This window comes from Cebidichthys violaceus, unplaced genomic scaffold (genome assembly GCF_023349555.1).
Source record: "Cebidichthys violaceus isolate CVI_PGR_0920_01 unplaced genomic scaffold, fCebVio1.0.p SCAF_5, whole genome shotgun sequence".
NCBI classification, from domain to species: Eukaryota; Metazoa; Chordata; class Actinopteri; order Perciformes; family Stichaeidae; genus Cebidichthys; species Cebidichthys violaceus.
Genome location: NW_027176705.1, coordinates 16,822,632 through 16,848,236, shown reverse-complemented (window position 1 = coordinate 16,848,236; position 25,605 = coordinate 16,822,632). Strand labels below are relative to the sequence as shown.

General features: G+C 42.3%; 2 protein-coding genes across 2 annotated transcripts in view; both read right to left on the bottom strand.

Annotated features, from left to right (window-relative positions):
• Window positions 1-7,899, bottom strand: part of abcc12 (ATP-binding cassette, sub-family C (CFTR/MRP), member 12) — a 40,213-nt gene extending 32,314 nt beyond the window's left edge. The window contains 6 exon segments of the mRNA XM_068730326.1: window positions 4,027-4,140; window positions 4,715-4,793; window positions 4,917-5,076; window positions 6,506-6,605; window positions 6,698-6,887; window positions 7,554-7,899. Of these exon segments, the coding sequence (XP_068586427.1) occupies window positions 4,027-4,140; window positions 4,715-4,793; window positions 4,917-5,076; window positions 6,506-6,605; window positions 6,698-6,887; window positions 7,554-7,666 (756 nt within the window). The 5' untranslated portion in view covers window positions 7,667-7,899.
• Window positions 7,900-8,069: 170 nt separating this feature from the next.
• Window positions 8,070-24,364, bottom strand: LOC137887733 (ATP-binding cassette sub-family C member 12-like). The gene is given in 17 exon segments (XM_068730917.1): window positions 8,070-8,144; window positions 9,312-9,615; window positions 10,933-11,136; window positions 14,306-14,378; window positions 17,269-17,393; window positions 17,622-17,693; window positions 17,782-17,897; window positions 17,899-17,975; window positions 18,479-18,585; window positions 18,732-18,880; window positions 19,307-19,472; window positions 19,584-19,706; window positions 19,709-19,783; window positions 21,559-21,708; window positions 21,854-22,090; window positions 22,453-22,600; window positions 22,764-24,364. Coding segments are annotated over 16 exon segments (2,076 nt in total). The 5' UTR covers window positions 22,919-24,364; the 3' UTR covers window positions 8,070-8,144; window positions 9,312-9,516.
• Between the last annotated feature and the right edge of the window lie 1,241 nt (window positions 24,365-25,605).

The following is a 25,605-nucleotide window of genomic DNA, read 5'->3' as shown; positions in this document are numbered from 1 at the left end:
GCCTTTGACACTCTGGGCGTATCTTCACATCTCAATAAAAGCAGCAACAAAGTCATTATAGACTTGTGGAGGTAGGAAGATGAAAACAAAAACAAAATAAGTTCCTGCGTGCATGAATGCAACCGGAATAGTAGACGTGCACTCATTCTCTCTAACTTAGAGCCGTAAGGTGAGGTGGGGATACTGGCCTTCTGACTTCCCCCATGTGGAAATGCTCTCTTTCCTTAATCATGGTTTTCTGCAGGCATAGCTGGCTGCCTGCTCCCAAGAATGCTACAGAATACTATATTGATACAGCTCTTGGTGATTTCAAAATATTTTTGGACCAAATGGCTAAAATACAACTTAGTAATTTTTTGCAAAGTTTATGATGGTCTGTAATTTTTCATTTTTAACAGCTGTTTCTTTTGTAATGGTTGTGAAGGAAGTTCTAATTGTAGAGACTATGCAACACTGTTGTGCTAACAGAAATAATGTGACGAGCATAATTCTAAATAGGAATCCGCTATATTGGCCAAGTATGCGGGCACATCAGAGCTCAATGTCATGAACAGGGGGCTACTGATTTGGATGAGGTCCTGGTCATCGCTGGCCAATGTGAGATGGCTAGAGAGACTCTAAAGGTGGACTATGCCAACACCCATGTAAGCCAGCCGCTTACAAGAAACGGTACAGCAACAATGGTACAGTCCATATCTGATGGAGGTGGCTTGTACAAAACAATGGACAGAATTACTGAAGAAATGAGGATGGAAATGAGGAGAATGTCAGAGGAAAACAATCGACTGAGATCCAGTGGCTGGAAGGACGACTGGAAAACCTCTCATTCAGTGCGTGGAGGTCAGTGTCAGTGTGTATGACAACTCAGACTTTCGCTGGCTCGCGAAAGTCCCTCTCCCCCGCTCACGCGAGAGGGACTTTCACTGGCTCGCAAAACTTTACTCTCGCTCGCTCGCAAAACTTTACTCTGCTCACTGTTTTTCTTTTTGACAGTAAGTGGGCGGACCCAGTCTCTACATCTAATTGGTTACAATCCTCGTCTTTGGATAGATCGGATATCACTGTGACACAGACTCAGATTTTTTCAGATTGCACTACCCGTGCAGTAATAATGTACATCTTACTGCACGGGTACTTTTACTTTCTGCACTTAAAGTACATTTTGCTGATAACATACTTGACTAAGGTTTTGAATGCAGGTATTTACTCATAATGGATTGTTTCATCAGTATTGGTACGTTTACTGCAGTGAAGGATCTGAATACTTTTTCTTCCACTAATTGTCAATGATTTAAGTTGGGCAAACAGTTAATATAGAAACAGTAGTCCCTAATCTTGGCTACAGATCCTTGAGCGGGTCCAAATTGTTGCTCATATTATATACACAACTACATTATATCTCTTCTGTAAACACACCAGTATGATTAAATATGATGACATCACGTTTTAATCAATTAAGATCAAAGTGCTTATTTGAGCTGTTTGTCACAAGAGGTTTGACTGTCAAACACACATTGTCTGCAATAGAATGATGAGTGAATTTAAATCAATCTGAGCAACTTGACTCCATTTACAAGAGAAACACATTTTGAATTATTGTATTTCAAAACGCTATTAACATAATTTGTATTTCATCAGCCTTTACAGTCTGAAAAGTTTACAAAACCTGTCAGACAAATGTAGAACATTCTGAGTACAAATGTAGAACATTCTGAGTAGTGGAGTAGTGTTTAGTGGCGGATTGAAAACCTCTAACAGACTAGCGTCTGTGTCACAGTGATATCCGGTCTATCCAAAGATGAGGATTATAACCAATTAGATGTAGAGATACAACGGAGACTGGGTACGCCCCCTTACTGTCAAAAAGAAAAACTTCAAGCGAGCGAACAGAGTAAAGTTTCGCGAGCGAGCGGAGTAAAGTTTTGCGAGCGGAGTAAAGTTTTGCGAGCGAGCGAAAGTCCCTCTCGTAAAATACGCACGTGGCTGTTTGATTTGCGCGCGCGTTAATCTAATTTGCGCTCTCAAATTTTGACAGTGATTTGCCTTCATATTAAAAAAAGCACAACTTTCCAAACTATTAAAGAACTCGCAGCACAGCTCTCCGAGCCTCCAGAGCACTTTCGGCTTCATGACGTCATCAGGCGCGCGCCGATGACGTCATGAGCACACGGCCGAAGACGCCCAGAGATCTACATCAGTCCTTCCAGAGGGCCAGGTTGTATACCACCCACTTCAAGCTCCCTCTGTGCTAGAGACATCTCACCATGCAATGTTTTTCCCCAAACTTCACTATTAACCCAGGCACGTGGGTACGACAGCGTCAAACGCAACAGACCCTGCTCCACTTGCGGTAATTCCATGCTATGTCCAACACTATCTGCCACAGCCAGAAACTACAAATCCAGCATCAAACCGGCATCAGGAAATCTTTCACAGCCAGTCAGTATGGCATGGAACAACTTAAAGCGGACACGGTCGACAGCCCTTCTCTAAACACATTTAAGTCGAGGCTAACAGCAGATCGGAAGCAGCATCCAAACCAACACAACTTCACCTTCCCCTACTGACACCGTATGTCTGACCTCAGTACTGGCCTCATTACCCCAATCTGGTACCTATCGACTGTACTAAAGATCATGCTAAAGATCTTACATTCATCCCTCCATCCTTTCCTTTTCCCTTACTTCCACCTTTCATGTTCCACTCACTTCGGCCAACTCCTCCCACTAGCTAGTAGCTGGTCCCGCCCTACCAGCTACCCTTAGCTGCACAGACCGCTCCAACAGGGAACAGGCAGGCTACGGGAGCAGCTTGGGGTCTTGGCCGGGGTTGTACAGTTGTACCTTCCCGCTTAGGCCATCTCCCTCTCTTCCCCTACCCCCACTAGCGTTGACCATCCCACCTTAAATGCTCCTCATTTACACAGCTCCGCCAGTAGACAGTTCCAGCGTCCTTCCGACACGTGTTCTCCCACCTACCAGTTTCACTTTAGCCACAGCAGTCGCTTCCATTCAATCATCCCCCGTACCACACACTCAGGCAAAAGATTCTCACCGGTAACTACATCGACCTCGCTCAATCATTGATCCATCCACACGCAATCCCCACATCTCCTGGGAATTGCTAACCGAGCTCGGCCACTGCACCCAAACAGCCACTCCCCACCTGCTCAGACGTCACCAGGCTTCACCTAATTCCCAGCCCGGACTACTTAATGAAGTAAATAATAATTGATCATGCCACGTCCCCCAACCGCCTCGCAGGCCACGAAGCCGGTCGCCTAAGGCAGACATCACCAGCACCTTCTAAGTCCTTACCACTGTGAGAAAAACTATGCTTAAAGCATTCCTAGAGATGATCAGTGTGTTACAATATGATTACTTGTTGAAGGCCAAAACCAAAAAGAAACTTAATGAATGTAGTAGAACAATGATGCCTTGTGATGTGTCCACCTAAAAGTAACAAATAAAGATAACTGGATGTTAGCTAGGGTGCAGCTTACGAGAACAGCAGCTCCCTTCTTGAGATAAGGATGCAGCTGCAAAACGGAGATGTCGACTGGAATCTGGCAGATTCGAGAAGGTGCAGATCGAAGTCACAGCCAATCCTTGAACGAAATGTGTCGCTGACATATGGAAAGAGGTGGACTTTAAGGCAGTAAAAAGCCTGAGGCTTTTCCACAAATCGGGAGCTCTGTTGACAACTCACTGGAATACGCCAGCCTGTTGGGTGGAATGCAATAGACCTCTATCTCATGAGATATATTTTTCTGTACTTCATAGTGTGATTCAGTTTGTAACTGTATTTGCTTTTGTTAGAGATTAAATACCTTTTGATGTTAACTTGAACCAGCTATTCGGCTTTATTTTGTTGACGGACCAGGAGCGAGGAAGGGGGGCTCCCTCGTTAATGAGAGTCTGAACACGACACCACCGAACCAGACTACCGGTCCTTCGGCAGGATGCGTATTACTCTGCCATGCATTTCTGTCTTCTGAAATCAGAAGACAGAAATGCATGTGCAAACCTTAGAGTTGCGTAGTAGTGCTCTAGCCATACATATGAGTTGTCTCTCTCCTACAGAGAAGTTCTCTCCATTCTCCAGCACTGTTGCCTGTAGTTTCCCCTCCAGTCTGAAGATCTAAGGAAACAAAACAATACACATAGAACCACTTTTATGACTGCTACACCTCTAAAACTAACCTAAACTGACTATGACCAAATAATGATATAAAAACCCAGAAGTTTGTAAAATAGTCAAAGCTACCAACTAAAACATAAAATTGCTACTTACACAATGATATCATTAGACTATTGCTGATGCATTGTGCAACACTCACAGGGTGCATTTTTCTACTGTGTACTTTTACTTTGATACATTAAGTACTCAAAGCTCATAATACTTCAGTACTTTAACTCAAGTAAGATCTTACATACAAAGACTTTACTTAAGTAAAAGTAGCAATACCACACTGTGAAAAGTAAAGGATTGAATACTTCTTCCACCACTGCTACGGTTCATAATATACTTGAAAGTAAGGGTTCAAAAACACCAATACACCACTAACCGCTACTATCTGGTCAGATAACATTTCACTTCAAGATATGCGAGAAGAAATCTCTGCACACTAGCTAAAAATATTTTGTGTGGATAACTGCACACACTCTAATGAAGCTGTTAATGTACTGTGCTTTATATTGTCCAACAAACATACCGAGTCCTTCATGTAGGTCTTCTCCAGCGCCGCCCAGATCTCCTCATCATTAAAGTTATTGAAGGTGTCCAAGTTGTACCTGGAAAAAAAGGATATAGACTATCACAGTTGGCAAGCCAGTGACTAACCCACCACAGTGAGAGCAGTGTGTACCTGTGTGTAAACATAAAGCTCTGTGAAGTTAGGGGTTAGCTTAGGTTACCTAACTGTTCCAATGAATAGCACAGGATCCTGGGGAATGATAGACAATTTGCTGCGCAGATCCTGCAGACCAATGGCCGTAGTGTCCACGCCATCTATCAGGATGGTCCCTGATGCTGGCTCCACCAGCCTGAACAAAGCCACACCTAGAAAGGACTTCCCTACAGAAACAAAGAACAACAGTAACCTTAATGGTTTACAGAGGCAGGGTTCCCCTCAACACCCTACAGTCATGTCTTTACAAGTTAACACTCTAATCCAAGTAAGTCCTTTAATTTACACATTTAAATCCAAAAATGCTGTTGTAACACTGGTCCAGGCACGTGCACAGACATTTTGGGGGGCAGGTGCTCAAACCAAAAAAAAGGGCACCCATCGCCAAAATTATTTATGAAATTAAAAATAATAAATAAATAAATAAAAAACACAGTAGGATATTTTCAACTTATATATTTATTGTTGTTAACAAACTAACTCAAATTATCAAATTGAATAAATAAATGAATAACAGGCAAAAACAGACAAAACAAGGCCATATCGAGCCAAATGCAATCAAAAACTAAAAAATAAAAACTAGCTAGATTAGACAGCTAGCTTACATTTTCCTTATGAATAAAGATGATTGGCTACATACTACATACTGATCAACATACTTTCGAAATTGTCTAAACGGCATTTATACAACAACACAAAGAAGATGCCTACCTGTATATCTCTCCCTCTCTCTCTTCATTAAACATGACTAACGTCAGTAAACAGCTGGACAAGGCTTTGAAATCACGGATTTCGTGAGTTTTTTGTTTGTTTATTTTTTTAGGAAACGTCGGACCAGTTGTGACGTAATGTTTTCAGCGGCGCTAATGTTGTGGTTAATTTATCACCAAACAACGTCGGGGGATTGCACAAACACCGTCGTTACCTGTTTGTCTGATGCTGCGGGTCAGAGAAGAAGTAGGCTGCACCCGTTTGGCCTGGCGTTCAGCACTGCATGAGCACTAAGTGGAGGGGGAAGGGGAGGGGGGGCGCGCGCGCGCGCGCGCGCGGCGGGGGCTTGTGAGCGCCGCGGAGCATGTCGGGGCGAAATTCTCACAAGAACTCAAATAAATGCCCCGTCAGATATCAAAACACATTTGGGGGGAATTGATGACAGAGAGAGTAATTTTTATTCTTAAATACTGATGAATGAAGAAAAAATTGGGCTCCAGTAGAAGGGGCACTTTTCTCATTCAGGGCAAAAGGGCAGGTGCTTGAGCACCACTAGGGGTCTATCTGTGCACGTGCCTGCACTGGTCTATCAACATTTGCATTGTAGAAGATACATTATGATCAATATAGACTACAGGTTTCGTGATTCATTGTAATGCATATATGTTGTTTATTATATGATATAACATTTTGAAATAGGTAAAATTGTGTGCATATTTAGGATGGTTTAAGATTCAACTCTAATTAGTGATAGTTTCCCTAAATCAATCAATCATTTTAATATGTCTTGTCATCTTGACATTTTCTGAATTGCCCATTTACACCAAACTCAACTTACATGAAAAACAAAGTTATGAGTAAAAACTGCTGGAGTCAAGGTCTTACCAGAGCCTGTCCTTCCCACAATGCCCAGCTTCTCTCCAGCTCTGATGAAGAAATCGAGTCCATTCAGGACAATTGGTGTATACTGAAGCATGCCTGTCAGCTGGACAACACATCAACATATTTAAATACACACGTTGCAGTTTCTTTACAAAAGTAAACTAAAGGTTCATTCATTTTCTGTTCCAAATTCACCTGTATAGTGTAGGACAAGGCCAAGCCTTTCAAAGACGGACTGATGAAGTCATTACTGCTGAGCACTACGAACAGAGACACCAACAAGGTCATGGTCGAAGCCATGGAGTCCAGGCAGAAGGAGAGCCAACGTGTTCCAGAGTGAAACAATAAATAATGGTTGGAGTTGATGTCAGTCAGTGACTTGAACCTACAACGTGATAAAGGACATGCAGGTTTGTGAACATACATATTGTACCGCCTCACCCCAATGTAACACAGCATGCAGACCAGGATCAGAGACACTGATTGAAACATCACTTGCTACTTTTGCACTGCATCTAACGATAAAGCAAGGAAACTCTATGAGTGAGTGTCCTTTGCTTATCTCGAGAACTGTTGATTTGATCCATTTCAAACTTGGCGGGTGTATTGCTGGGGACCCAAGGGAATGCAGTGTCAAATGTGGTGCGATTTGATCAGTTGGTGGCACTATAACAACAAACTTTGCATTTTGCCCCGAAACTTTGGAGCTTTAAGTGACAAAATTCACAAGGTTTCGTTTGTTGTTCGGTCATAGATGTAATGCTATTTTTTTCAATTTATTGAAAGCAAACAATGACCTCTTAGGGTAACTTAAAATCAGGTTATTATGCATTATAACAGTTCTAATACATTAGTCTTATAGTAACGCATTATATTAACTATGGAATTATAATACACTATGAATTAAAAAAATGTGCATCAAAAATCTTTTATCAAGATCAATTTTCTGCCATTTTAAATTGTGTCTAAATCGTCCCCCCGACAACACTACAAACAGCAATATGAGGTGCCACACAGTTGAGAATCATGTTGAGGAACTTTGCTATCTTACAGTTTTATGTGTCTGTCTCTTATGCTGTAGGCATGGATGGTGCTGAGGCCCTGCAGGGTAGAGGTGGTGAGAGAGATGCAGGGAGAACGACTGACGTTCTCCATCCTCTTCATCTGAAGGATAATCCTCTGGGCGACACTGCAGATGAATCACAACTGATATATTTAGTTTGCCTTTAAAGAACTCTTGTACTGCACCTGCTTTTAAGACGCGCAACAATTTAAATAAAAATCTGAATCTACATGAACGTCACATTTTCACTGAACATGTAATCAGTAGGTACCAGATTGTGAATTGCTACAATCCTATTTTCCAAAAGTACCCATAGAAATAATTTCTCATGTTTAAACTGGTATCAATTCACAAGAGAATGAGAGTGAACAAAGGTCCCATGAAAACCACAGCTGCCAGCATCGGGGGGAAGACTGCCGAGATGATGATAATGGTGAAGGTGACCAGCAGAGTAAACTGGAAGAAAGAGTCCATGTTGAGGGGAAGGACCGTGTCCACCTCCTCTTGATCTTTGGAGAAGTGGTTGAGAATGCGTCCTGTTGGCGTTGTGTCAAAGAAACTCATGGGACTGGAGAAGATCTGAGAAAGGATTTAAAAAAAAAAAAAAAAACATAAAAAAAAAACTTCATGAACACATTATTATAGGGAGTAGTTCATTTGAGGGGGATGGCATTCCCCTTGTTAATAAAATGACCAAAATACATGTCTCTTGTTAAGCTCCCATCCTTCTACCCCCACTCCCATAGCAGAGTGAGGGCAGGGCCAGAGGGGTTGTTTAGTTGAATATGTTAGTCTAGTCTGTCTCACTAATTGATCCAACTGAGGTTTTGGCCAAGAAGCCATGGCCCAGACTATGGTTATGAAATATCCGTATCCTGTCCGTGGTGCTGAAAAAGTAGACGCCTTTATAATTGTCACTTTTTATCTTGGTCCCTCCCTTCTGTCTGTAATACCTGTCCTTGGGTTATGTTTTCCTTTATTTTGACATTTCATTATTTCCTGTTCTATTTTGTGTTACTCGCCTCTCCTCTCGTTTCAGTTTCTTCACTTCCTGCCCTTGTGTGTTTTGCCTGATTACCTGATGGATCGCCTGTGTTCCAAACTTTTTTCTGATGAGTAAAGATCGTTTTATGCATCTAATCCTGCTCTCCGCATCGTGCATTGAACAGTACCTTCTTGAACATGGTGTCGTGGAGTTTGGTGGCTGCATTCAAGGTCACCCAAGTGTAGAAGAACCATTTGATGACGGCAAGTGTCACCATGACGACCACCATCACACCATAAATGATTTGGTAGAATCGCAGGTGAGGGTTTTGTGAGACATCTCCTTGGTTTGAGGTTGTGTTATTGGATGACTTGAAATTCTATCTGTTCTAAAAGCACATCTAAAAGAGCTATCTGCTCTATCGCTGCCAATATAGACAAAACCAGTTTGGTTCAGCCGTAAATAGACAGTGAAATTATGGGAGGTAAAAGAATTTGCAGAGCACATGCAGCTATACCAACATCTGTGCACACCTGACCAACTATGTGGAAAAAAATGTGGCTGTTGGATTGTCGGTTTTGGAAAGGTAAAACAGACACTTTGAAGAGAGCTATTCACAACCCTCAGACTTTTTATAAAACATGCCTGTTGGAGCATGAAATAATCTTTATAGTTTCCAGCTGTGGGAAGTCACACACTTATTGAAAACACATTGAAATGAAACCAGGGGTGTATGTATGTGAGAGAGATATGGTTCTCACCCCGTCACCATGCCGCAGCCAGAAGCTGAGCCACCAGTTGCTGAAGGCTGTGGATCCAATCATCAGGACCAAGTTCAGGATGGTGAGGAAGCTTACTGTGTAGCCTGCAGCACAGTCACATCAAACATCATCAACCAGGTTGTCCATGTGTGAATTGTGCATTATTGCATATAATCATGACAATGCATTTGTGTTTTGTCGGTGTTCAAAACTCCAGCTGCCTTGCAGTATTGCTGGTAGACTCTCCAGGAGACAGCATTTTCTGTGGTGGACTTCTGACTGACCAGCTGATCATCGACAGGTGCTTAAGAGGAAGAAAAGTGAAAACCATTGTAGAAAGGGGAAAGATTTGATGATTGTTGAAATATGGGAATAAATGTGAAAAAATAAAGATCTTGAGAAGCTGTTCGACCATCCAGCCGACCCTTCTGGCCACTTAACGCACACACCCTTTATCTTTAACATTTCCCACATTCAAATGGTACCAAATGAGTCCAACATGCTTGCAGAGACTGCATGGAAGAGTATATTAACAGTTAGGATTATAGATTTGTTGCTCTGTCTTCTATTGTCTTATAAAGCTATGACAAAGTTCATTGTCCTTTCTTTTGTTGACCAAGGTCCCTTTGTTACCTCGATGGATAGCCGACTGCCATTCATGTCAATACATAACCAGGAGGAGGTAAAGGGTACTTTCGTCCACAAAGAATTGTGCCAAAAGTAAAGCAGGATTTTCTGGAATATCCACCTGACTGCTTCTGCTCTCTAAATTGGTGTCAGGCATTAATGTGCCACACTCCCAGTGTGTCACTTATGGAATGCATTATATGTTTACAGTATATTCACTTGTAGAGCATAGTATACGTGTACCATATGTTACTTACAGAAGTGTTAAACCATATAATCTTAATCACTGAATGTATTAGATTAGAAGTATAGTTACTGAATGTTTAGAGCCATGAGGGAAAGCTAGGGTTTCAGATCTTTCATGACCATCTATGGAGATAAGATGAGTCGGAGTGGAATCGGCACCAAGAGGAGACAGGACCGTGGTCAAGCGAGGTTTTACGAGGGGGAGGACATCGCCAGACCAGGAGAGACTGACCAGATCATAAAGTTGGACCAATAGTGAGCATTGTCCAAGGCCAGGAGGGGACAATTGAATTTCAGCCGGTCACTGAAGCTGATACTGGATTTTGAAAGTAAACCGATGACCTTCAAGTATAAAGACATTGTACGGAGAGAAGTTATTCCGTTCTTGGCATTCATGTTTTACAGCTAACTGACCTGGTCGGACTGTTGGGCAGGATGTGTTTGAACTCTGCTTCGCGAATCCTTACTATCGATAGTGTAATTCAGTTTGTAATTGTCTTTTAGCTTCTGTCAATTATTAAATATTTTTATTGTAAACCGGATCCAACTGATTTTTGGCGCGACTCCGTTGCTCAAAGAAACAACAGAGTGAGAGGTCAGTGGCTTCCTGAGAGGAGAAGTTCTTCGCACCAACACCACAATAGGATGGATCTTCAAATCGTTTTTTTAATGTGTTTTAAACAAGTAAAAAAATTGAATTGAGAAATGTAATTCTTAATATTAAGCATTAATATTAAACTGTGTCTACCTGGAGCTGGTGTGTAATCAGTATGATGGATTTTCCCTGGAGCTCTTTCTTAACGCATTCCTCAAAGAGGTGTTTCCCCACATGGGCATCGACAGCAGATAGTGGATCGTCAAGGAGGAAGATGTCCTTATTGGAGTAGACAGCTCTGGCTAGACTGATCCTCTGCTTCTGCCCCCCTGACAGATTCAGCCCTCGCTCTCCGATCTGCCAACAAAACAGCAGAAAGATCACTGACAACATGGTGTGGTACATCACAAAGTCCCTTTTACTAACTTGCACTATAGAAGAAATAAAACTAAACACAGTTTAAGATTAACTCAGAAACATCCGTAGTATTCAACTTGTAATTAATTAGTTCTGACTCAGACTTGAACTTACCATTTATTTACATCATGCAATACTTTTTGTAAAATGACTACTTTGCACAGTAGATGATTGTTCGGTTTCACTAAACATCTAGTTTTAGTGTCAAAATAACAATTGGCAGAGTTTGTAATAATTTTGTTGGGAAACTCAATGCTGTACAAAACAATTATTCAAAGAAAGAAAAGTGAAGTGAATTATTGAGTTATACTGTTGGGGGAAATTAATGACTAATTAAGTTTCTTTTATTTGACAACAGAAATGTTGTCTGCTCACGAAGCCTTATGTTCTTACGTGACCATTTGTGACCTCGTTGGGTGAACTTCCTCTGACACCTAGGGAAAACAACTGTTTTGCATATTAGGTGCCAGACTGTCTGAGAGAAAAGTATCTCAGCTGTTTGTCCTAAATAAGAATGATAGACACCAGTACTTACGCAGAGCTGAAATATAACCATGATTTCCTGATTATGATAAAGTGACCTTTGTACAGGAACAGAGTGTAAAGTGATGTTCCAGACACCTTGTGTAGTCTACCCTGTGTGAAGATTAAGTCAGTTTGTTATCCCGGGGAGCCATCACCTTAACGTGGTGGAGAGGTTTGAGTGCCCCCATGACCCTGAGGGCTATGTTGTCTGGAGCCTAGAGCTCCTGGTAGGGTCTCCCATGGCAAATTGGTCTCAGGCGAAGGGCCAGACTAAGAATGGTTCAAAAACCCCAATGAAAAAACAAAGAAGAGTCGATGAGACCCTGCCCGGAGGAAGCCCGGGGCCCACGTCTGGAGCCAGGCCCAGTTGGAGGGCCCGACAGCGAGCGCCTGGTGGCTGGGTTTGCCACGGAGCCCAGCACAGCCCGAAGCAGCAACATGGCACCCCCTCCTCTCATCCTGTGGGCTCACCACCTGCGGGAGGAACCGCTGGGGTGGGGTGCGCTGCCCCATGGGTGGCAGTGAAGGCAAGGGACCTCGACGGACCAGACCCGGGCGGCAAATGCTGGCTCTGGGCATGTGGAACGTCACCTCTCTGTGGGGGAAGAAGCCGGAGCTTGTGCGGGAGGTGGAGCGCTACCAGTTAAATCTGGTGGGGCTTACCTCTACACACTGCATCGGTTCTGGAACCGTACTCCTGGATAGGGGTTGGACTCTTTTCTTCTCTGGAGTTGCCCAGGGTGTGAGGCGCCAGGCGGGTGTGGGGATACTCACAAATCTATTTGAGAGTGAGTGCCGCTGCGTCAGAGTTTACCCCGGTGGACAAGAGGGTCGCCTCCCTACGCCTGCGGGTTATGGGGGGGAAAACTCTGAACTGTTGAGTATTCGGCCTTCTTAGAGGCCTTGACTGGACTCCTGTATGGGGCTCCAGTGGGGGACTCCATAGTTCTGTTGGGGGATTTCAACGTGCACGTGGGCAACGATGGGGATATCTGGACTGGCGTAATTGGGAGAAACGGCCTCCCTGATCTAAATCCGAGCGGTCGTTTGTTGTTGGACTTCTGTGCTAGTCATGGATTGTCCATAACGAACACCATGTTCGAGCATAAGGATGTTCATAAGTGTACGTGGTACCAGAGCACCCTAAGCCGAAGGTTGATGATCAATTTTGTTATCGTATCATCGGATCTGAAGCCGTATGTTTTGGACACTCGGGTGAAGAAAGGGGTGGAGCCGTCAACTGATCACCATCTGGTTGTGAGTTGGGTCAGAGGGTGGGGGAAAACTCTGGACAGACCTGGTAAGCCCAAACGGGTAGTGCGGGCAAACTGGGAACGTCTGGAGGAGGCCCCTGTCCGGGAGATCTTCAACTCACACCTCCGGCGGAGCTTTTCTAGCATCCCTGTGGAGGTTGGGGGCATCGAACAGGAATGGACAATTTTCAAAGCTTCTATTGCCAAAGCTACGGCGGTGAGCTGTGGTCTCAAGGTCTTAGGTGCCTCAAGGGGCGGTAACCCTCGAACACCGTGGTGGACACTGGTGGTCAGGGAAGCCGTCTGACTGAAGAAAGGCCTTCCGGGATATGTTATCCCAGAGGACTCCTGAGGCAGTTGCAAGGTACCGACAGACCCGAAGGGCTACAGCCGCTGCCGTGAAGGAGGCAAAGCGGCGGGTGTGGGAGGAGTTCGGAGTAGCCATGGAGAAGGACTTTCGGTCGGCATCAAGGTGTTTCTGGAAAACCATCCAGAACCTCAGGAGGGGGAAACAGGGAAACATCCAAGCTGTATACAGTAAGGATGGGACTCTGTTGACTGAGGGGGTAATCGGGCGGTGGAAGGAGCACTTTGAGGAACTCCTGAATCCAACTAATACGCCCTCTATTGTAGAGGCAGAGCTGGAGGCTGATGGGGGAGCATCATCAATTTCCCTGGTGGAAGTCACTGTGGTAGTCAAACAACTCCACAGTGGCAAAGCCCCAGGGATTGATGAGATCCGTCCAGAAATGCTGAAGGCACTGGGTGAGGAGGGGCTGTCTTGGATGACACGTCTCTTCAACATTGTGTGGAGGTCTGGGACGGTGCCTAGGGAGTGGCAGACCAGGGTGGTGGTTCCCCTGTTCAAAAAGGGGGACCAGAGGGTGTGTGCCAATTACCGCGGTATCACACTACTCAGCCTCCCTAGTAAAGTCTACTCCAAGGTGCTGGAAAGGAGGGTTCGGCCGATAGTCGAACCTTGGATTGAAGAGGAACAATGCGGATTCCGTCCTGGCCGTGGAACAACGGACCAGCTCTTCACTCTCGCAAGGATCCTGGAGGGGGCTTGGGAATACGCCCATCCGGTCTACATGTGTTTTGTGGACCTGGAGAAGGCGTATGACCTGATTAATCGGCCTCAAGTGAATTTCTCTAACGGATACCAACTAATGCTTTTTTTATCCATCTTTTGTTAACGCTATCGTCCGCAAGGGGTTTCCTACCCCACATCAGAGGGTGTTAGTGTTAAAAGTTCCACTCAACTTGTAAGAAATTACTCAAAAGCAAAACATTCAGCTCGGGGAGTTGTGAGTACAGCAGAAGAATCCCACCTCAGTTTGATCACCATATGGGAGGATATCCAGGTCAGCTCTGAGGCTGCAGACATCCACAACTCTGTTGTATCTGTGGAGGAAGTCAATGAGTTACCTTAAAGTCAAGGGACAGTCACATATAGTGTATTCAACAGAGACATTTTAAAGATAAGATTTGATTTAACTCAATAGTAAAAACAACTTTTGGAAAAATGTCTATACATTTAAAAGAATATATAAAGATATTAAAAGACAGACATACATAAAGTGTCAAACGGCCAGGCCGTGCCTCTGTTTTTCCCTGTTTCCTGTGTGTGCGCAGGCATGTGCGCATGCATCCGACCTGGTCTCCCAGCTACCTCCTGATTGAAATTCATACACCTCACCTGTCAACCCAGCTGCATTCCATCAACTCATCAACTCAACAGTTTATCTACCCCGGTTTTACATCCACTCTGCCAGATCGTTGTTGCAACCTCCGTGTTTGGATCATCCCCTCCGGCTCCCCAGTCTGCCTGCCCTGCCTTGTTCCGCCCAGTTCCCCACCCTCGCCTTAGGTTCCATTACATACTTCCTGGTCTGTGTCAAACAAACAATCTAACAACGACAAAAAGAACCGAGCAGCACAATGACAGGTTATACAATGACACATAACAGAAGGGGGGTGTACAATACAGGGCCTCAAAATTCATTCTTAATTTACCCATCATAGTGTGTGCTTGATCTGTATAGGGGTAAGCAAGGTTTCAAAATATTCTCACAGTGGGTATTAGTCTGTATTAACAGATAAGCAGCGCTGAAACTGATTCACAAACTTGATCCCACTTCATTCGAGAATTGTATTTAGTATCGCCAATCATATCAGCTATAAGTTCCATACAAATAAAGTAAAAAAATTTAATAGTAACCATGTTTCTATTGCGTAAGTCAGATCTGCTGCATGTTGACTTTCGCTGCAGTATGTACGTCATACAAGATAATGATTACAGCACAACTATGGGCCTAATTAGTCATAAATACCAGCTGAATGACGTGACACAGCAAAAGTAGTTTTCTTCCAAATTGTTTCCCCATCTGTCAGATAACAGAGATGACCTCCTGTTTGACTACCTTGCCAGATGCAAACTGACAGTGATAAGAGGAACTTTTTCCATTTATCACGCGAGATAACTTCAAAAGAAAAGACCTATCCATGCCTTGTTGTAATGGTCTGTATAACTGCAATGAGGAACAGTGGTAAAATATTATTATAATCGGTATCCAGTTCACAATACCTCCTTTTGTTTCCATATTCAAAATATATGCGGTTACTTACAGTTGTGGTCAAAAGTTTACATACACTTGTAAAGAACATAATGTCATGGCTCTCTTGAGTTTCCAGTTATTTCTACAACTCTGATTTTTCTCTGATAGAGTGATTGGAACAGATACTTCTTTGTCACAAAAAATATTCATGAAGTTTGGTTGTTTCATGACTTTATTATGGGTTAACAGAAAAAGTGACAAAATCTGCTGGGTCAAAAATATACATACAGCAACATGAATTAGCAATTTTGGTGACTTAGAAAGTTGTGTCAATGAAATGAGCTTTATAGCATGGCCTCTTAACTTCTTGTGAGTGATTATGAGTGACTACAACTGGTGACTTCTCTGAGGCCATTTAAATAGGGCTCATTGGATACAAACGCCCACAAATGCTACAATGGGAAAGTCAAAGGAGCTCAGCATGGATCTGAAAAAGCGAATCATTGACTTGAACAAGTCAGGAAAGTCACTTGGAGTCATTTCAAAGCAGCTGCAGGTCCCAAGAGCAACAGTGCAAACAATTGTTTGTACGTATAAAGTGCATGGCACTGTTTTGTCACTGCCACGATCAGGAAGAAAACGCAAGCTATCACCTGCTGCTGAGAGAAAATTGGTCAGGAGGGTGAAGAGTCAACCGAGAACCACCAAAAAGCAGATCTGCCAAGAATTAGAAGCTGCTGGAACACAGGTGTCAGTGTCCACAGTCAAGCGTGTTTTGCATCTCCATGGACTGAGAGGCTGCCGTGCAAGAAGGAAGCCCTTGCTCCAAAAGCGGCACCTTAAGGCTCGACTGAAGTTTGCTGCTGATCACATGGACAAAGATAAGACCTTCTGGAGGAAAGTTCTGTGGTCAGACGAAACAAAAATCGAGCTGTTTGGCCACAATGCCCAGCAATATGTTTGGAGGAGAAAAGGTGAGGCCTTTAACCCCAAGAACACCATGCCTACCGTCAAGCACGGTGGTGGTAGTATTATGCTGTGGGGCTGTTTTGCTGCCAATGGAACTGGTGCTTTACAGAGAGTAAATGGGATAATGAAGAAGGAGGATTACCTTCAAATTCTTCAAGATAACCTAAAATCATCAGCCCGAAGGTTGGGTCTTGGGCGCAGTTGGGTGTTCCAACAGGACAATGACCCCAAACGCACATCAAAAGTGGTAATGGAATGGCTAAATCAGGCTAGAATTAGGGTTTTAGAATGGCCTTCCCAAAGTCCTGACTTAAAATCCCATTGAGAACATGTGGACAATGCTGAAGAAACAAGTCCATGTCAGAAAGCCATCAAATTTAACTGAACTGCACCAATTCTGTCAAGAGGAGTGGTCAAAGATTCAACGAGAAGCTTGCCAGAAGCTTGTGGATGGCTACCAAAAGCGCCTAATTGAAGTGAAAATGGCCAAGGGACATGTAACCAAATATTAGCACTGCTGTATGTATATTTTTGACCCAGCAGATTTGATCACTTTTTCTGTTAACCCATAATAAAGTCATGAAAGAACCAAACTTCATGAATGTTTTTTGTGACAAAGAAGTATCTGTTCCAATCACTCTATCAGAGAAAAATCAGAGTTGTAGAAATAACGGGGAAACTCAAGAGAGCCATGACATTATGTTCTTTACAAGTGTATGTAAACTTTTGACCACAACTGTATGTATGTGGGTTAAATGAGTATATACTTGGACTGGTCAAGAGGTTCCCCCATCAGGATGTTTTCTTGAACAGTCCCATGAAATATCCAGGCCTGCTGGGAAACGTAGGCAAACGTCCCATCAGCTGTGAGGGAGCCCTGCAGAAGGTGCATTGAAAATATAAAAGTGAGCAGACAACCATGAGGAAACCCGTTTGTTACATGGCATTAGTTAGATCTGGTTTATCAAAATGTAAATAAGGAGCATCATTTTACATAACTGTAACAGAGTGGTAATAAAATAGTGAAAATCAACAGCCGATAGAAATGTCAAACATTATGTCAGGAACTTGCAGGGATTGTAAAAGAGAATAAAGAACAAAACAGACAAGAGGAGCCAACCTGTTCCAAAATGCTGGAAATCAGTGATGTCTTTCCACTCCCCACATTCCCACAGATTCTAAGCAGGTTGCCCTTCAGGAGATAACACAGAGAGAGTTTGGGTTTAACCTTCAACCCTATCTAGATCACCTTATTTATTGTCACCAGTCGTAAAACACACCTTAGGCAGTGTGAAGGAGATGTTTCTCAGGGTTGACAAGGTTTTAGTCTCCCCATTAACTGAGATGATGTGAAGAGAGTCTGGCTGGTTGGCTGGTTTGTTCCAGGAAAGTAGCATTTTTCATCACTACGGCTGAATCACTGTCTGTTCTCTGGATCAGGTAGGGCTCTGGATTCTGGATCAGCAATATTTTCTGAAATAGCCAAACATTACAGTTATACGCTTTTTTTTAACAGTTTATAAAAATTAGATTTAAAATGCAAATTTGTTCCACAACAACAACAACAACAACACAAAATGAAAGCTGGCAATGAAGTTGTAGTGAAGAAAATGGCTCCAATAACAACAAAAACAGATAAACAATGTGGTAACAATACAAATTTTCATATTTTAGAGATTAAAGGCATTATAGGCAAGTGTGAAGTTTGCACTGCAGGTTGGTGTATATGTTACAACTCTATACAAGCTGTTAATGTTTGAAGACTAACATGATATGATTCTTATTTCATCTTAATTAATTTCAGATTATGAGCTTTGGTGGGGGAGGCCATATTTACAAATCATTATCTGTCATGACTAGAAGGCATAACCTTGCAGTTCGTATGGCTGGTTGACATCACAGCAAGATGACTTTATGTAAGATCAGATTAATAATGGATATCGTTGCCAGCTGAGCAGGACAAAAAGAGAGTTTATTCTCAGTCGTTTTAGTGAAACAGCAGCCTCAGCCAGGGTCTTCGCAGACATGGGCATAAGTCCCATGCAGAACCTCAAGGAGTTGAAGATGGCGAAGGTGGTGAAGGCCTGTTCATAAAAAAATAATGACGCTCACACTATATAACAGACATTTTTTTCCAGTACATCAGTACAGTATCAACCATATAAATCTCACAGTGGGCATGATGGCAATGGTTGTTTTACTGCATGTGCTGCACTGCTGCAGTACTCACATCAGTTGTGTTGAGCTTCAAGCTCAACAAAGTGTGTACAATGAAGGTAAAAATGGTGGCTAGGGTGGGGATGATGCTGACAATGCTGGTATTGGCGTTCTGGACACAATTGATCTTCTGCAGCTCTTTCTTCTCATCTTTCCGGAAGCCTAAGAGACAGCATCACATGTTTATTTATTTTTTTTTTACTTTACTTACTCATTAGCTGACACCAAAAAGGTGGAGACAAGGGCACATGGGAGCTCAATCCTAGATTCCTGTTTTGCATATTTAAGCAGCTTGTTCTATACAAGTGGAAGGTGGAGAGTATGTGGCAGCCTCATTTTCAGCCTCTGGTGCTTCTGGCAGCATTTTTCATCAAAAACTAATACAAAACAAGATCCAGATTGCTGTAAAAGGTGCACATAATTTCCCTTGAACTTTGCGGTTATGCTCAATGGAAAGTAACATGTGACTTTCAAGATTGGGTTTGTGTTCATACAAAAGGACTGTATAAATGATAAACATGATATTTGATATTCAAGAAAGATTAAAAAGATGTTTGACTGGACAACAAAGTCCATCTAACTTCATACCTGTGATCTTCTTTTCAAAGGAATCTTCCCAGGCGTACATCTTGATAAGCTTGATACTGTTGAGAATCTCATTCATTGTGCAAACACGACTGGCGTTTATTAGTACAGTTTTCAATCTGAATGTTTTAATGAGTTTGCCAATGCCAAACTGAAAGCAGTTTTGTTTCTAACCTTTGATTATTGCAGTAACTCTTTTTAGCTCTGATTGTGATGCATCTCGATTAAATCTGAATCCATTTATTTTACACTGCTCATGAAAATATGTCTAATTAATAACTGTTTGTGTGGTTTCCAACATACAGCCCTGTACTGGGATGAAGATCAGGTAGGTGCAGACTCCAGTCAGTGTGGTGTAGCCCAGAATGTAGCAGGCATAGACAGCACACAGACAATAAAGAACATTGGGATGGACAGCACAAAGCACCCAAACAATACTGCCTCAAATAATTTGTGGCCATCGTTGGCCAAAACACCAATCTGGACGGGAGAGAAAGACTGTAAAATACATTTGACAAGATCGCTTTGCCAAGGCAAGTTGCTTGAACTAATGGTGAGAACATACAGTATATTGCCACATATATGCATATATGCAGCCTTTCAGAATTTCACACTCCCACCAGTCATATTTTCTTTTTACATACGACCATGTTTCAACAGTGTAATCAAAAATATCCAGCAAGTTTGGTGATGTTTGGACACACTGTCTTTGATTTAAGACCACATTTGCCCCATGCATATGCACAGAACTAGTCTCGCCCCTATTGAGTGATTTTTAAATAGTTTCACACACGTGGTTTAACATTGTCATGAAACATAGCCTGCGAGTTTTGTATTGATTGGACAAACAGTTGCTGATTTATAGACTGATTTGGTTACACACACACACACACACACACACACACACACACACACACACACACACACACACACACACACACACACACACACACACACACACACACACACACACACACACAATGCAGTTGTCCCCTGTAACACCAACTACATGTGCGTCCACATTAAAAATACATATTAACAAAAACAACTTCTCTTTGACCTGGACTGACCCCAGTTTACAAGTTAAAAAAACGAGGCCTATTTGCAGGCCTCAGCTCGAATAAAGATAAGAAATACCTAATTAATTGTATAAAAAGAAATTAAAAAATATTTTTTTTTTTTTTTTTTTTTTTTTTTTAATATATTTTTGAGATGAGAAAAATCATGGAACTATCAGAATACATGTTACTGGTTCACATAAGATAAGGATGGAACACAGCAGAACTTGGAAAACTCAAAAGCTCGATCTTGAAAAACAGCACTTTTAGGGTATTGTTTTTTGGAAAGTATGGGTATCCAAGACTTTTAATATGCTGGGCTCTTAGAACAACTGATATAGGCTCTATATACACAGCTATACATAGATACAGTGAAACATTTATGAAATATAGAGCATTTCAAATTAGAAAACTGATCAAATACTCCAATATTTGAATAAAAAAGTATTTTTAAAATTCAAAAACACTCTATATCACTTCTATGTATCACTCCTGATGTTCATTGAATCAATAGACCGAAGATTGGACCTTTTTTGAGTGTTTTAAGCTCTTTCTATGCCCTTTTTAGTTATTTAGTTTAAGGTCAAATCCTGCTTCGACTCTCTGTTCAGGGCTGTATCTCAGCCCCCCCTTCTCCGATTTTCACCATTGAGACATCCTTCGAACCGTAGGAGCCAATAGAATTGCCTGGAATTGAAAGCTAGATGATTGACAGCACTATTAGCCAATAAAGCTCAAAAAGGTCCAGCTCTGAAATCTGATTTGCTGAGCTTCCAACCCTCCCAAGAATCCGAGGAGTGTCGGAGAGACACGAATCGAACGGATTCACACGGAGCACCAGCAGCTGGACAAACATGCGTTGGAAGTACGGAGATATTCCATTTTTTCGCTGAGATTCGACCAAAAGTAAGTACAATATTCGATGAAAGCTGTGTGACTTTTTGTGTTCGAAGCTGAATATCTCTGCGATGGTTTACCGGGGAGAGAAATGGAAACTATGTCCGTAATCTCCGTCAGGCGCTCGTGCTTTTTCATGCTGCATGTTCGTAGGTAGCACGTTGCTAACGGAGTGTAGCAGCCTTTTTCTCCGGTCTGTCCCAGTCATATCGAGTATGATTTATGATATTTTGTTATTTGTTTGCTTGGCTGATGGGAGATGTGTTTGTCTCATGTAGAAGTGACCTAGTTCATGTTGTTCCCAGGACGCTGAGGTTTCTGCAGAACTATAACATCACTATATTCGTTCTTCGTGGGTTCTCTGCCAGTTACTTTTAACACAAAACTCTCTAAGTTTTGATGTACTCTGCGTCCAAATGGGGGACCCTCGGGTGTATCTGGTCCACAAATCTAAAACAGACATAAGGTATATTGAAAATATATTTTCTTTACACTACTTTCTACAGTTCACCAAGAGTAAGAAGATCTGTCAAACGATGGGCAAAACAATTCTGGTGTATGAGATCGCTTTCCTCGAGAAATGCAGGCACCCTACCTCTCCCATTGAAATGCCGCTGTGCACCCGCAGAGAGATGACTTTCTGAAAGGCCACTGAAGAGAAGGCTCCCTTCAGTCTGACTGCAGTGCGCAGGTTCAACGCCCACAACAAGGACATCAGGAAGGCTTTGGAGAACTCAATGGCGAACAAAGCGAAGGACAGACCAACGCCGTAGGATACTGTGGACTTCTCTGGGTCCTCAGTATAGTTCAGGATCTCATAGACCAGAACAGCCTGAGAGGACAGAGACATTTGTAACACACAAAAGAGCATTACATATTAAACAACCTTTACATTTGTGTCATAAAACCTTTGTGATGTCACCCATAAAACCTTTAGTTGCACATCTTGACCATTTTTCTGCATGAGAACTTTTACTTTTATGTCAAATTTTTAATGCAGTTCTTTTACTTGTAGTGGAGTATTTTACAGTGGCATACTTGCACTTTTACTTAAGAAAAATATCTGAATACTTCTTCCACCGCATTTACAGTAAATGTAACATTAGGAAACACTTCAGAAAAGGCTCCTGGATCTGGTATCCAATAGAGGAAGCACAGGTACTTGTCCTGATTTTCAGATTCAAATGTAATTACCGGGCCCAGAAAGGCTGCCACCATGACAAGGACACCAACAGTGACGGAAAGAATCAGCCTGGTTCTTTGAAAGCGAAGGAATACTCGGACCAGAGAGGCGTTCTCCAGGCCCACCTTTGCCACCTCTTCCTCCCAAAGTCTGTGGAGTCTGTGCACAACACACAATATTCACCGTATTCAATTTTTAATCAAGTAAAATAAAAAGTAAAAGACATTTGTAAATATCTATAAATATACTGTCCTGTATTTAGTTTCATAAAATGACAATAGAGAGATGTAAATGCGCCCACAAATCAGCAAGAGCGTCAAACCTTTCTCCGCTGATGTCTGCTAGATCCAAAGGAGACAGATTGAGAGAGCTCATGTCCAGTTTATTCTTGAAAAAGGCCCACACCATGGGGATCATCCAGGTAAACGTTGCAAAGGACAGGAAACCTGCATTGTCCAGAGGGTGGGATCTAGACATGGAAACATCACCCAATATGCAATGGGGGCCAGTACAGTACAGTATTTGTCTGCTAACATGTCACCTTACATTTATTTATCAAATGAAATATAACAGCAGCAAAACAAGACAAATGATGTCATCAATGACACTGACTGAGATGAGGACCAGCGGAAAGGTTTGAGGGTCTGAAGGCTCTGGCTGTATTTTCCAAACAGGGTTGGGTAGGATTTTTCCCTTTTTGTCCATATCAGTTTGTTCTGAACTGGAGGCCAGAGATCAGTGACATGTTAGGCGGTGACAATCCCAATATCTACTGCCTCTGTCGAGCGGACATTTTCAGCCCTCAAACGCATTAAAACGTATACAAGAAATACAACTGGGGAGGCTCGACTGTCTGGCATCCATGAATTGAGAAGGACCTCTTGCTGGAACTGAACGGCAGCGATGTACTGTACAACTGTGTCATTGACCAAAGAAAGGAGGATGGACCACTCATTTCAACACACTCCGCAGTAATACGAAATTGTCATCCAGGATGCTTTATGTATTATAACTGTGATGACAAGTCACAAGGCATTACAACTGTGACCAAAATACTTTACTGGGTCAATTATCACAAATGTACCCGCATTGCATGAAAGGTTATAAAGTCCAATCAAAAACAAAAAGTAAGATTGTAATGATTTCGATAAGGCTCAGACAGAGGCATGCAGGATATTAAACTTGTAAAAATACATTTGTATAAATTGTATATGTATATCACCCATATTGTGTTGATACATTATCCCTATATTTAAAGTTTGCACTATTTAATTTCTTACATTCCCATTTTTTACTTGCGTGACTTGAAATTTCAACACCTGAAAATACAATTGTGTCAATGAATTACAGGAATCCTATGTGCCTGTGGTGGCCACTGCCACAGAATGAAAGTTACCTGCCTGCTGAGTTCCTCTTCCTGGTCTAACAAAAGATGGGGTTGAGGGGGGAGCCTGATTTTATACAGAGGCCTGAGCCAAGGACCATACCAAGAGCTCTGACAACAGGGGGGGGCGGGTGTCTGGGTGGTTTTGCGTTTACCTCGTAGTTGTTGTCTGTGTTGTCCTCCCCTGTATGCTTTTGTTGGTTTGGTCAGCCAGTATATAGGTTTCCCTCAGTTTCATACTAGAGGTTTTTTGTTAATGGAGTTATTGTCTTGTTTTGTTAACCTTATTATTAATAGAGTTATATTTTCTTTTTTAGGGGGCCTATAACTCTTTGTAGCTGATTATTGAATATCTACATCTATATATAATATATATATACACACGCACACACACACACACACACACACACACACACACACACACACACACACACACACACACACAAACAAATGTCGTGGACCAAGTAGTTAAGGCACAAGGAAACAGGCTTTAAATTCAAAAGTGAAACTTATTCAATAATCAGCTACAAAGAGTTAAAGGCCCCTAATAGATATACAGTGTATGTATGTGTATATATATATATATATATATATATATATATATATATATATATATATATATATATATGTATACGTGTATATATATATGTGTGTGTATATATATATATATATATATATATATACATATATGTATATATACAGTGGGGAAAAAAAGTATTTAGTCAGCCACCAATTGTGCAAGTTCTCCCACTTAAAAAGATGAGAGAGGCCTGTAATTTTCATCATAGGTACACCTCAACTATGAGAGACAGAATGGGGGGAAAGAATCCAGGAAATCACATTGTAGGATTTTTAATGAATTAATTGGTAAATTCCTCTGTAAAATATGTATTTGGTCACCTACAAACAAACAAGATTTCTGGCTTTCACAGACCTGTAACTTCTTCTTTAAGAGGCTCCTCTGTCCTCCACTCGTTACCTGTATTAATGGCACCTCTTTGAACTCGTTATCAGTATAAAAGACACCTGTCCACAACCTCAAACTGTCACACTCCAAACTCCACTATGGCCAAGACCAAAGAGCTGTCAAAGGACACCAGAAAGAAAATTGTAGACCTGCACCAGGCTGGGAAGACTGAATCTGCAATAGGTAAGCAGCTTGGTGTGAAGAAATCAACTGTGGGAGCAATTATTAGAAAATGAAAGACATACAAGACCACTGATAATGTCCCTCGATCTGGGGCTCCACACAAGATCTCACCCCGTAGGGTCAAAATGATACCAAGAACGGTGAGCAAAAATCCCAGAACCACACGGGGGGACCTAGTGAATGACCTGCAGAGAGCTGGGACCAAAGTAACAAAGGCTACTATCAGTAACACACTACGCCGCCAGGGACTCAAATCCTGCAGTGCCAGACGTGTCCCCCTGCTCAAGCCAGTACATGTCCAGGCCCGTCTGAAGTTTGCTAGAGAGCATTTGGATGATCCAGAAGAGGATTGGGAGAATGTCATATGGTCAGATGAAACCAAAATAGAACTTTTTGGTAAAAACTCAACTAGTCGTGTTTGGAGGAGAAAGAATGCTGAGTTGCATCCAAAGAACACCACACCTACTGTGAAGCATGGGGGTGGAAACATGCTTTGGGGCTGTTTTTCTGCAAAGGGACCAGGACGACTGATCCGTGTAAAGGAAAGAATGAATGGGGCCATGTATCGTGAGATTTTGAGTGAAAACCTCCTTCCATCAGCAAGGGCATTGAAGATGAAACGTGGCTGGG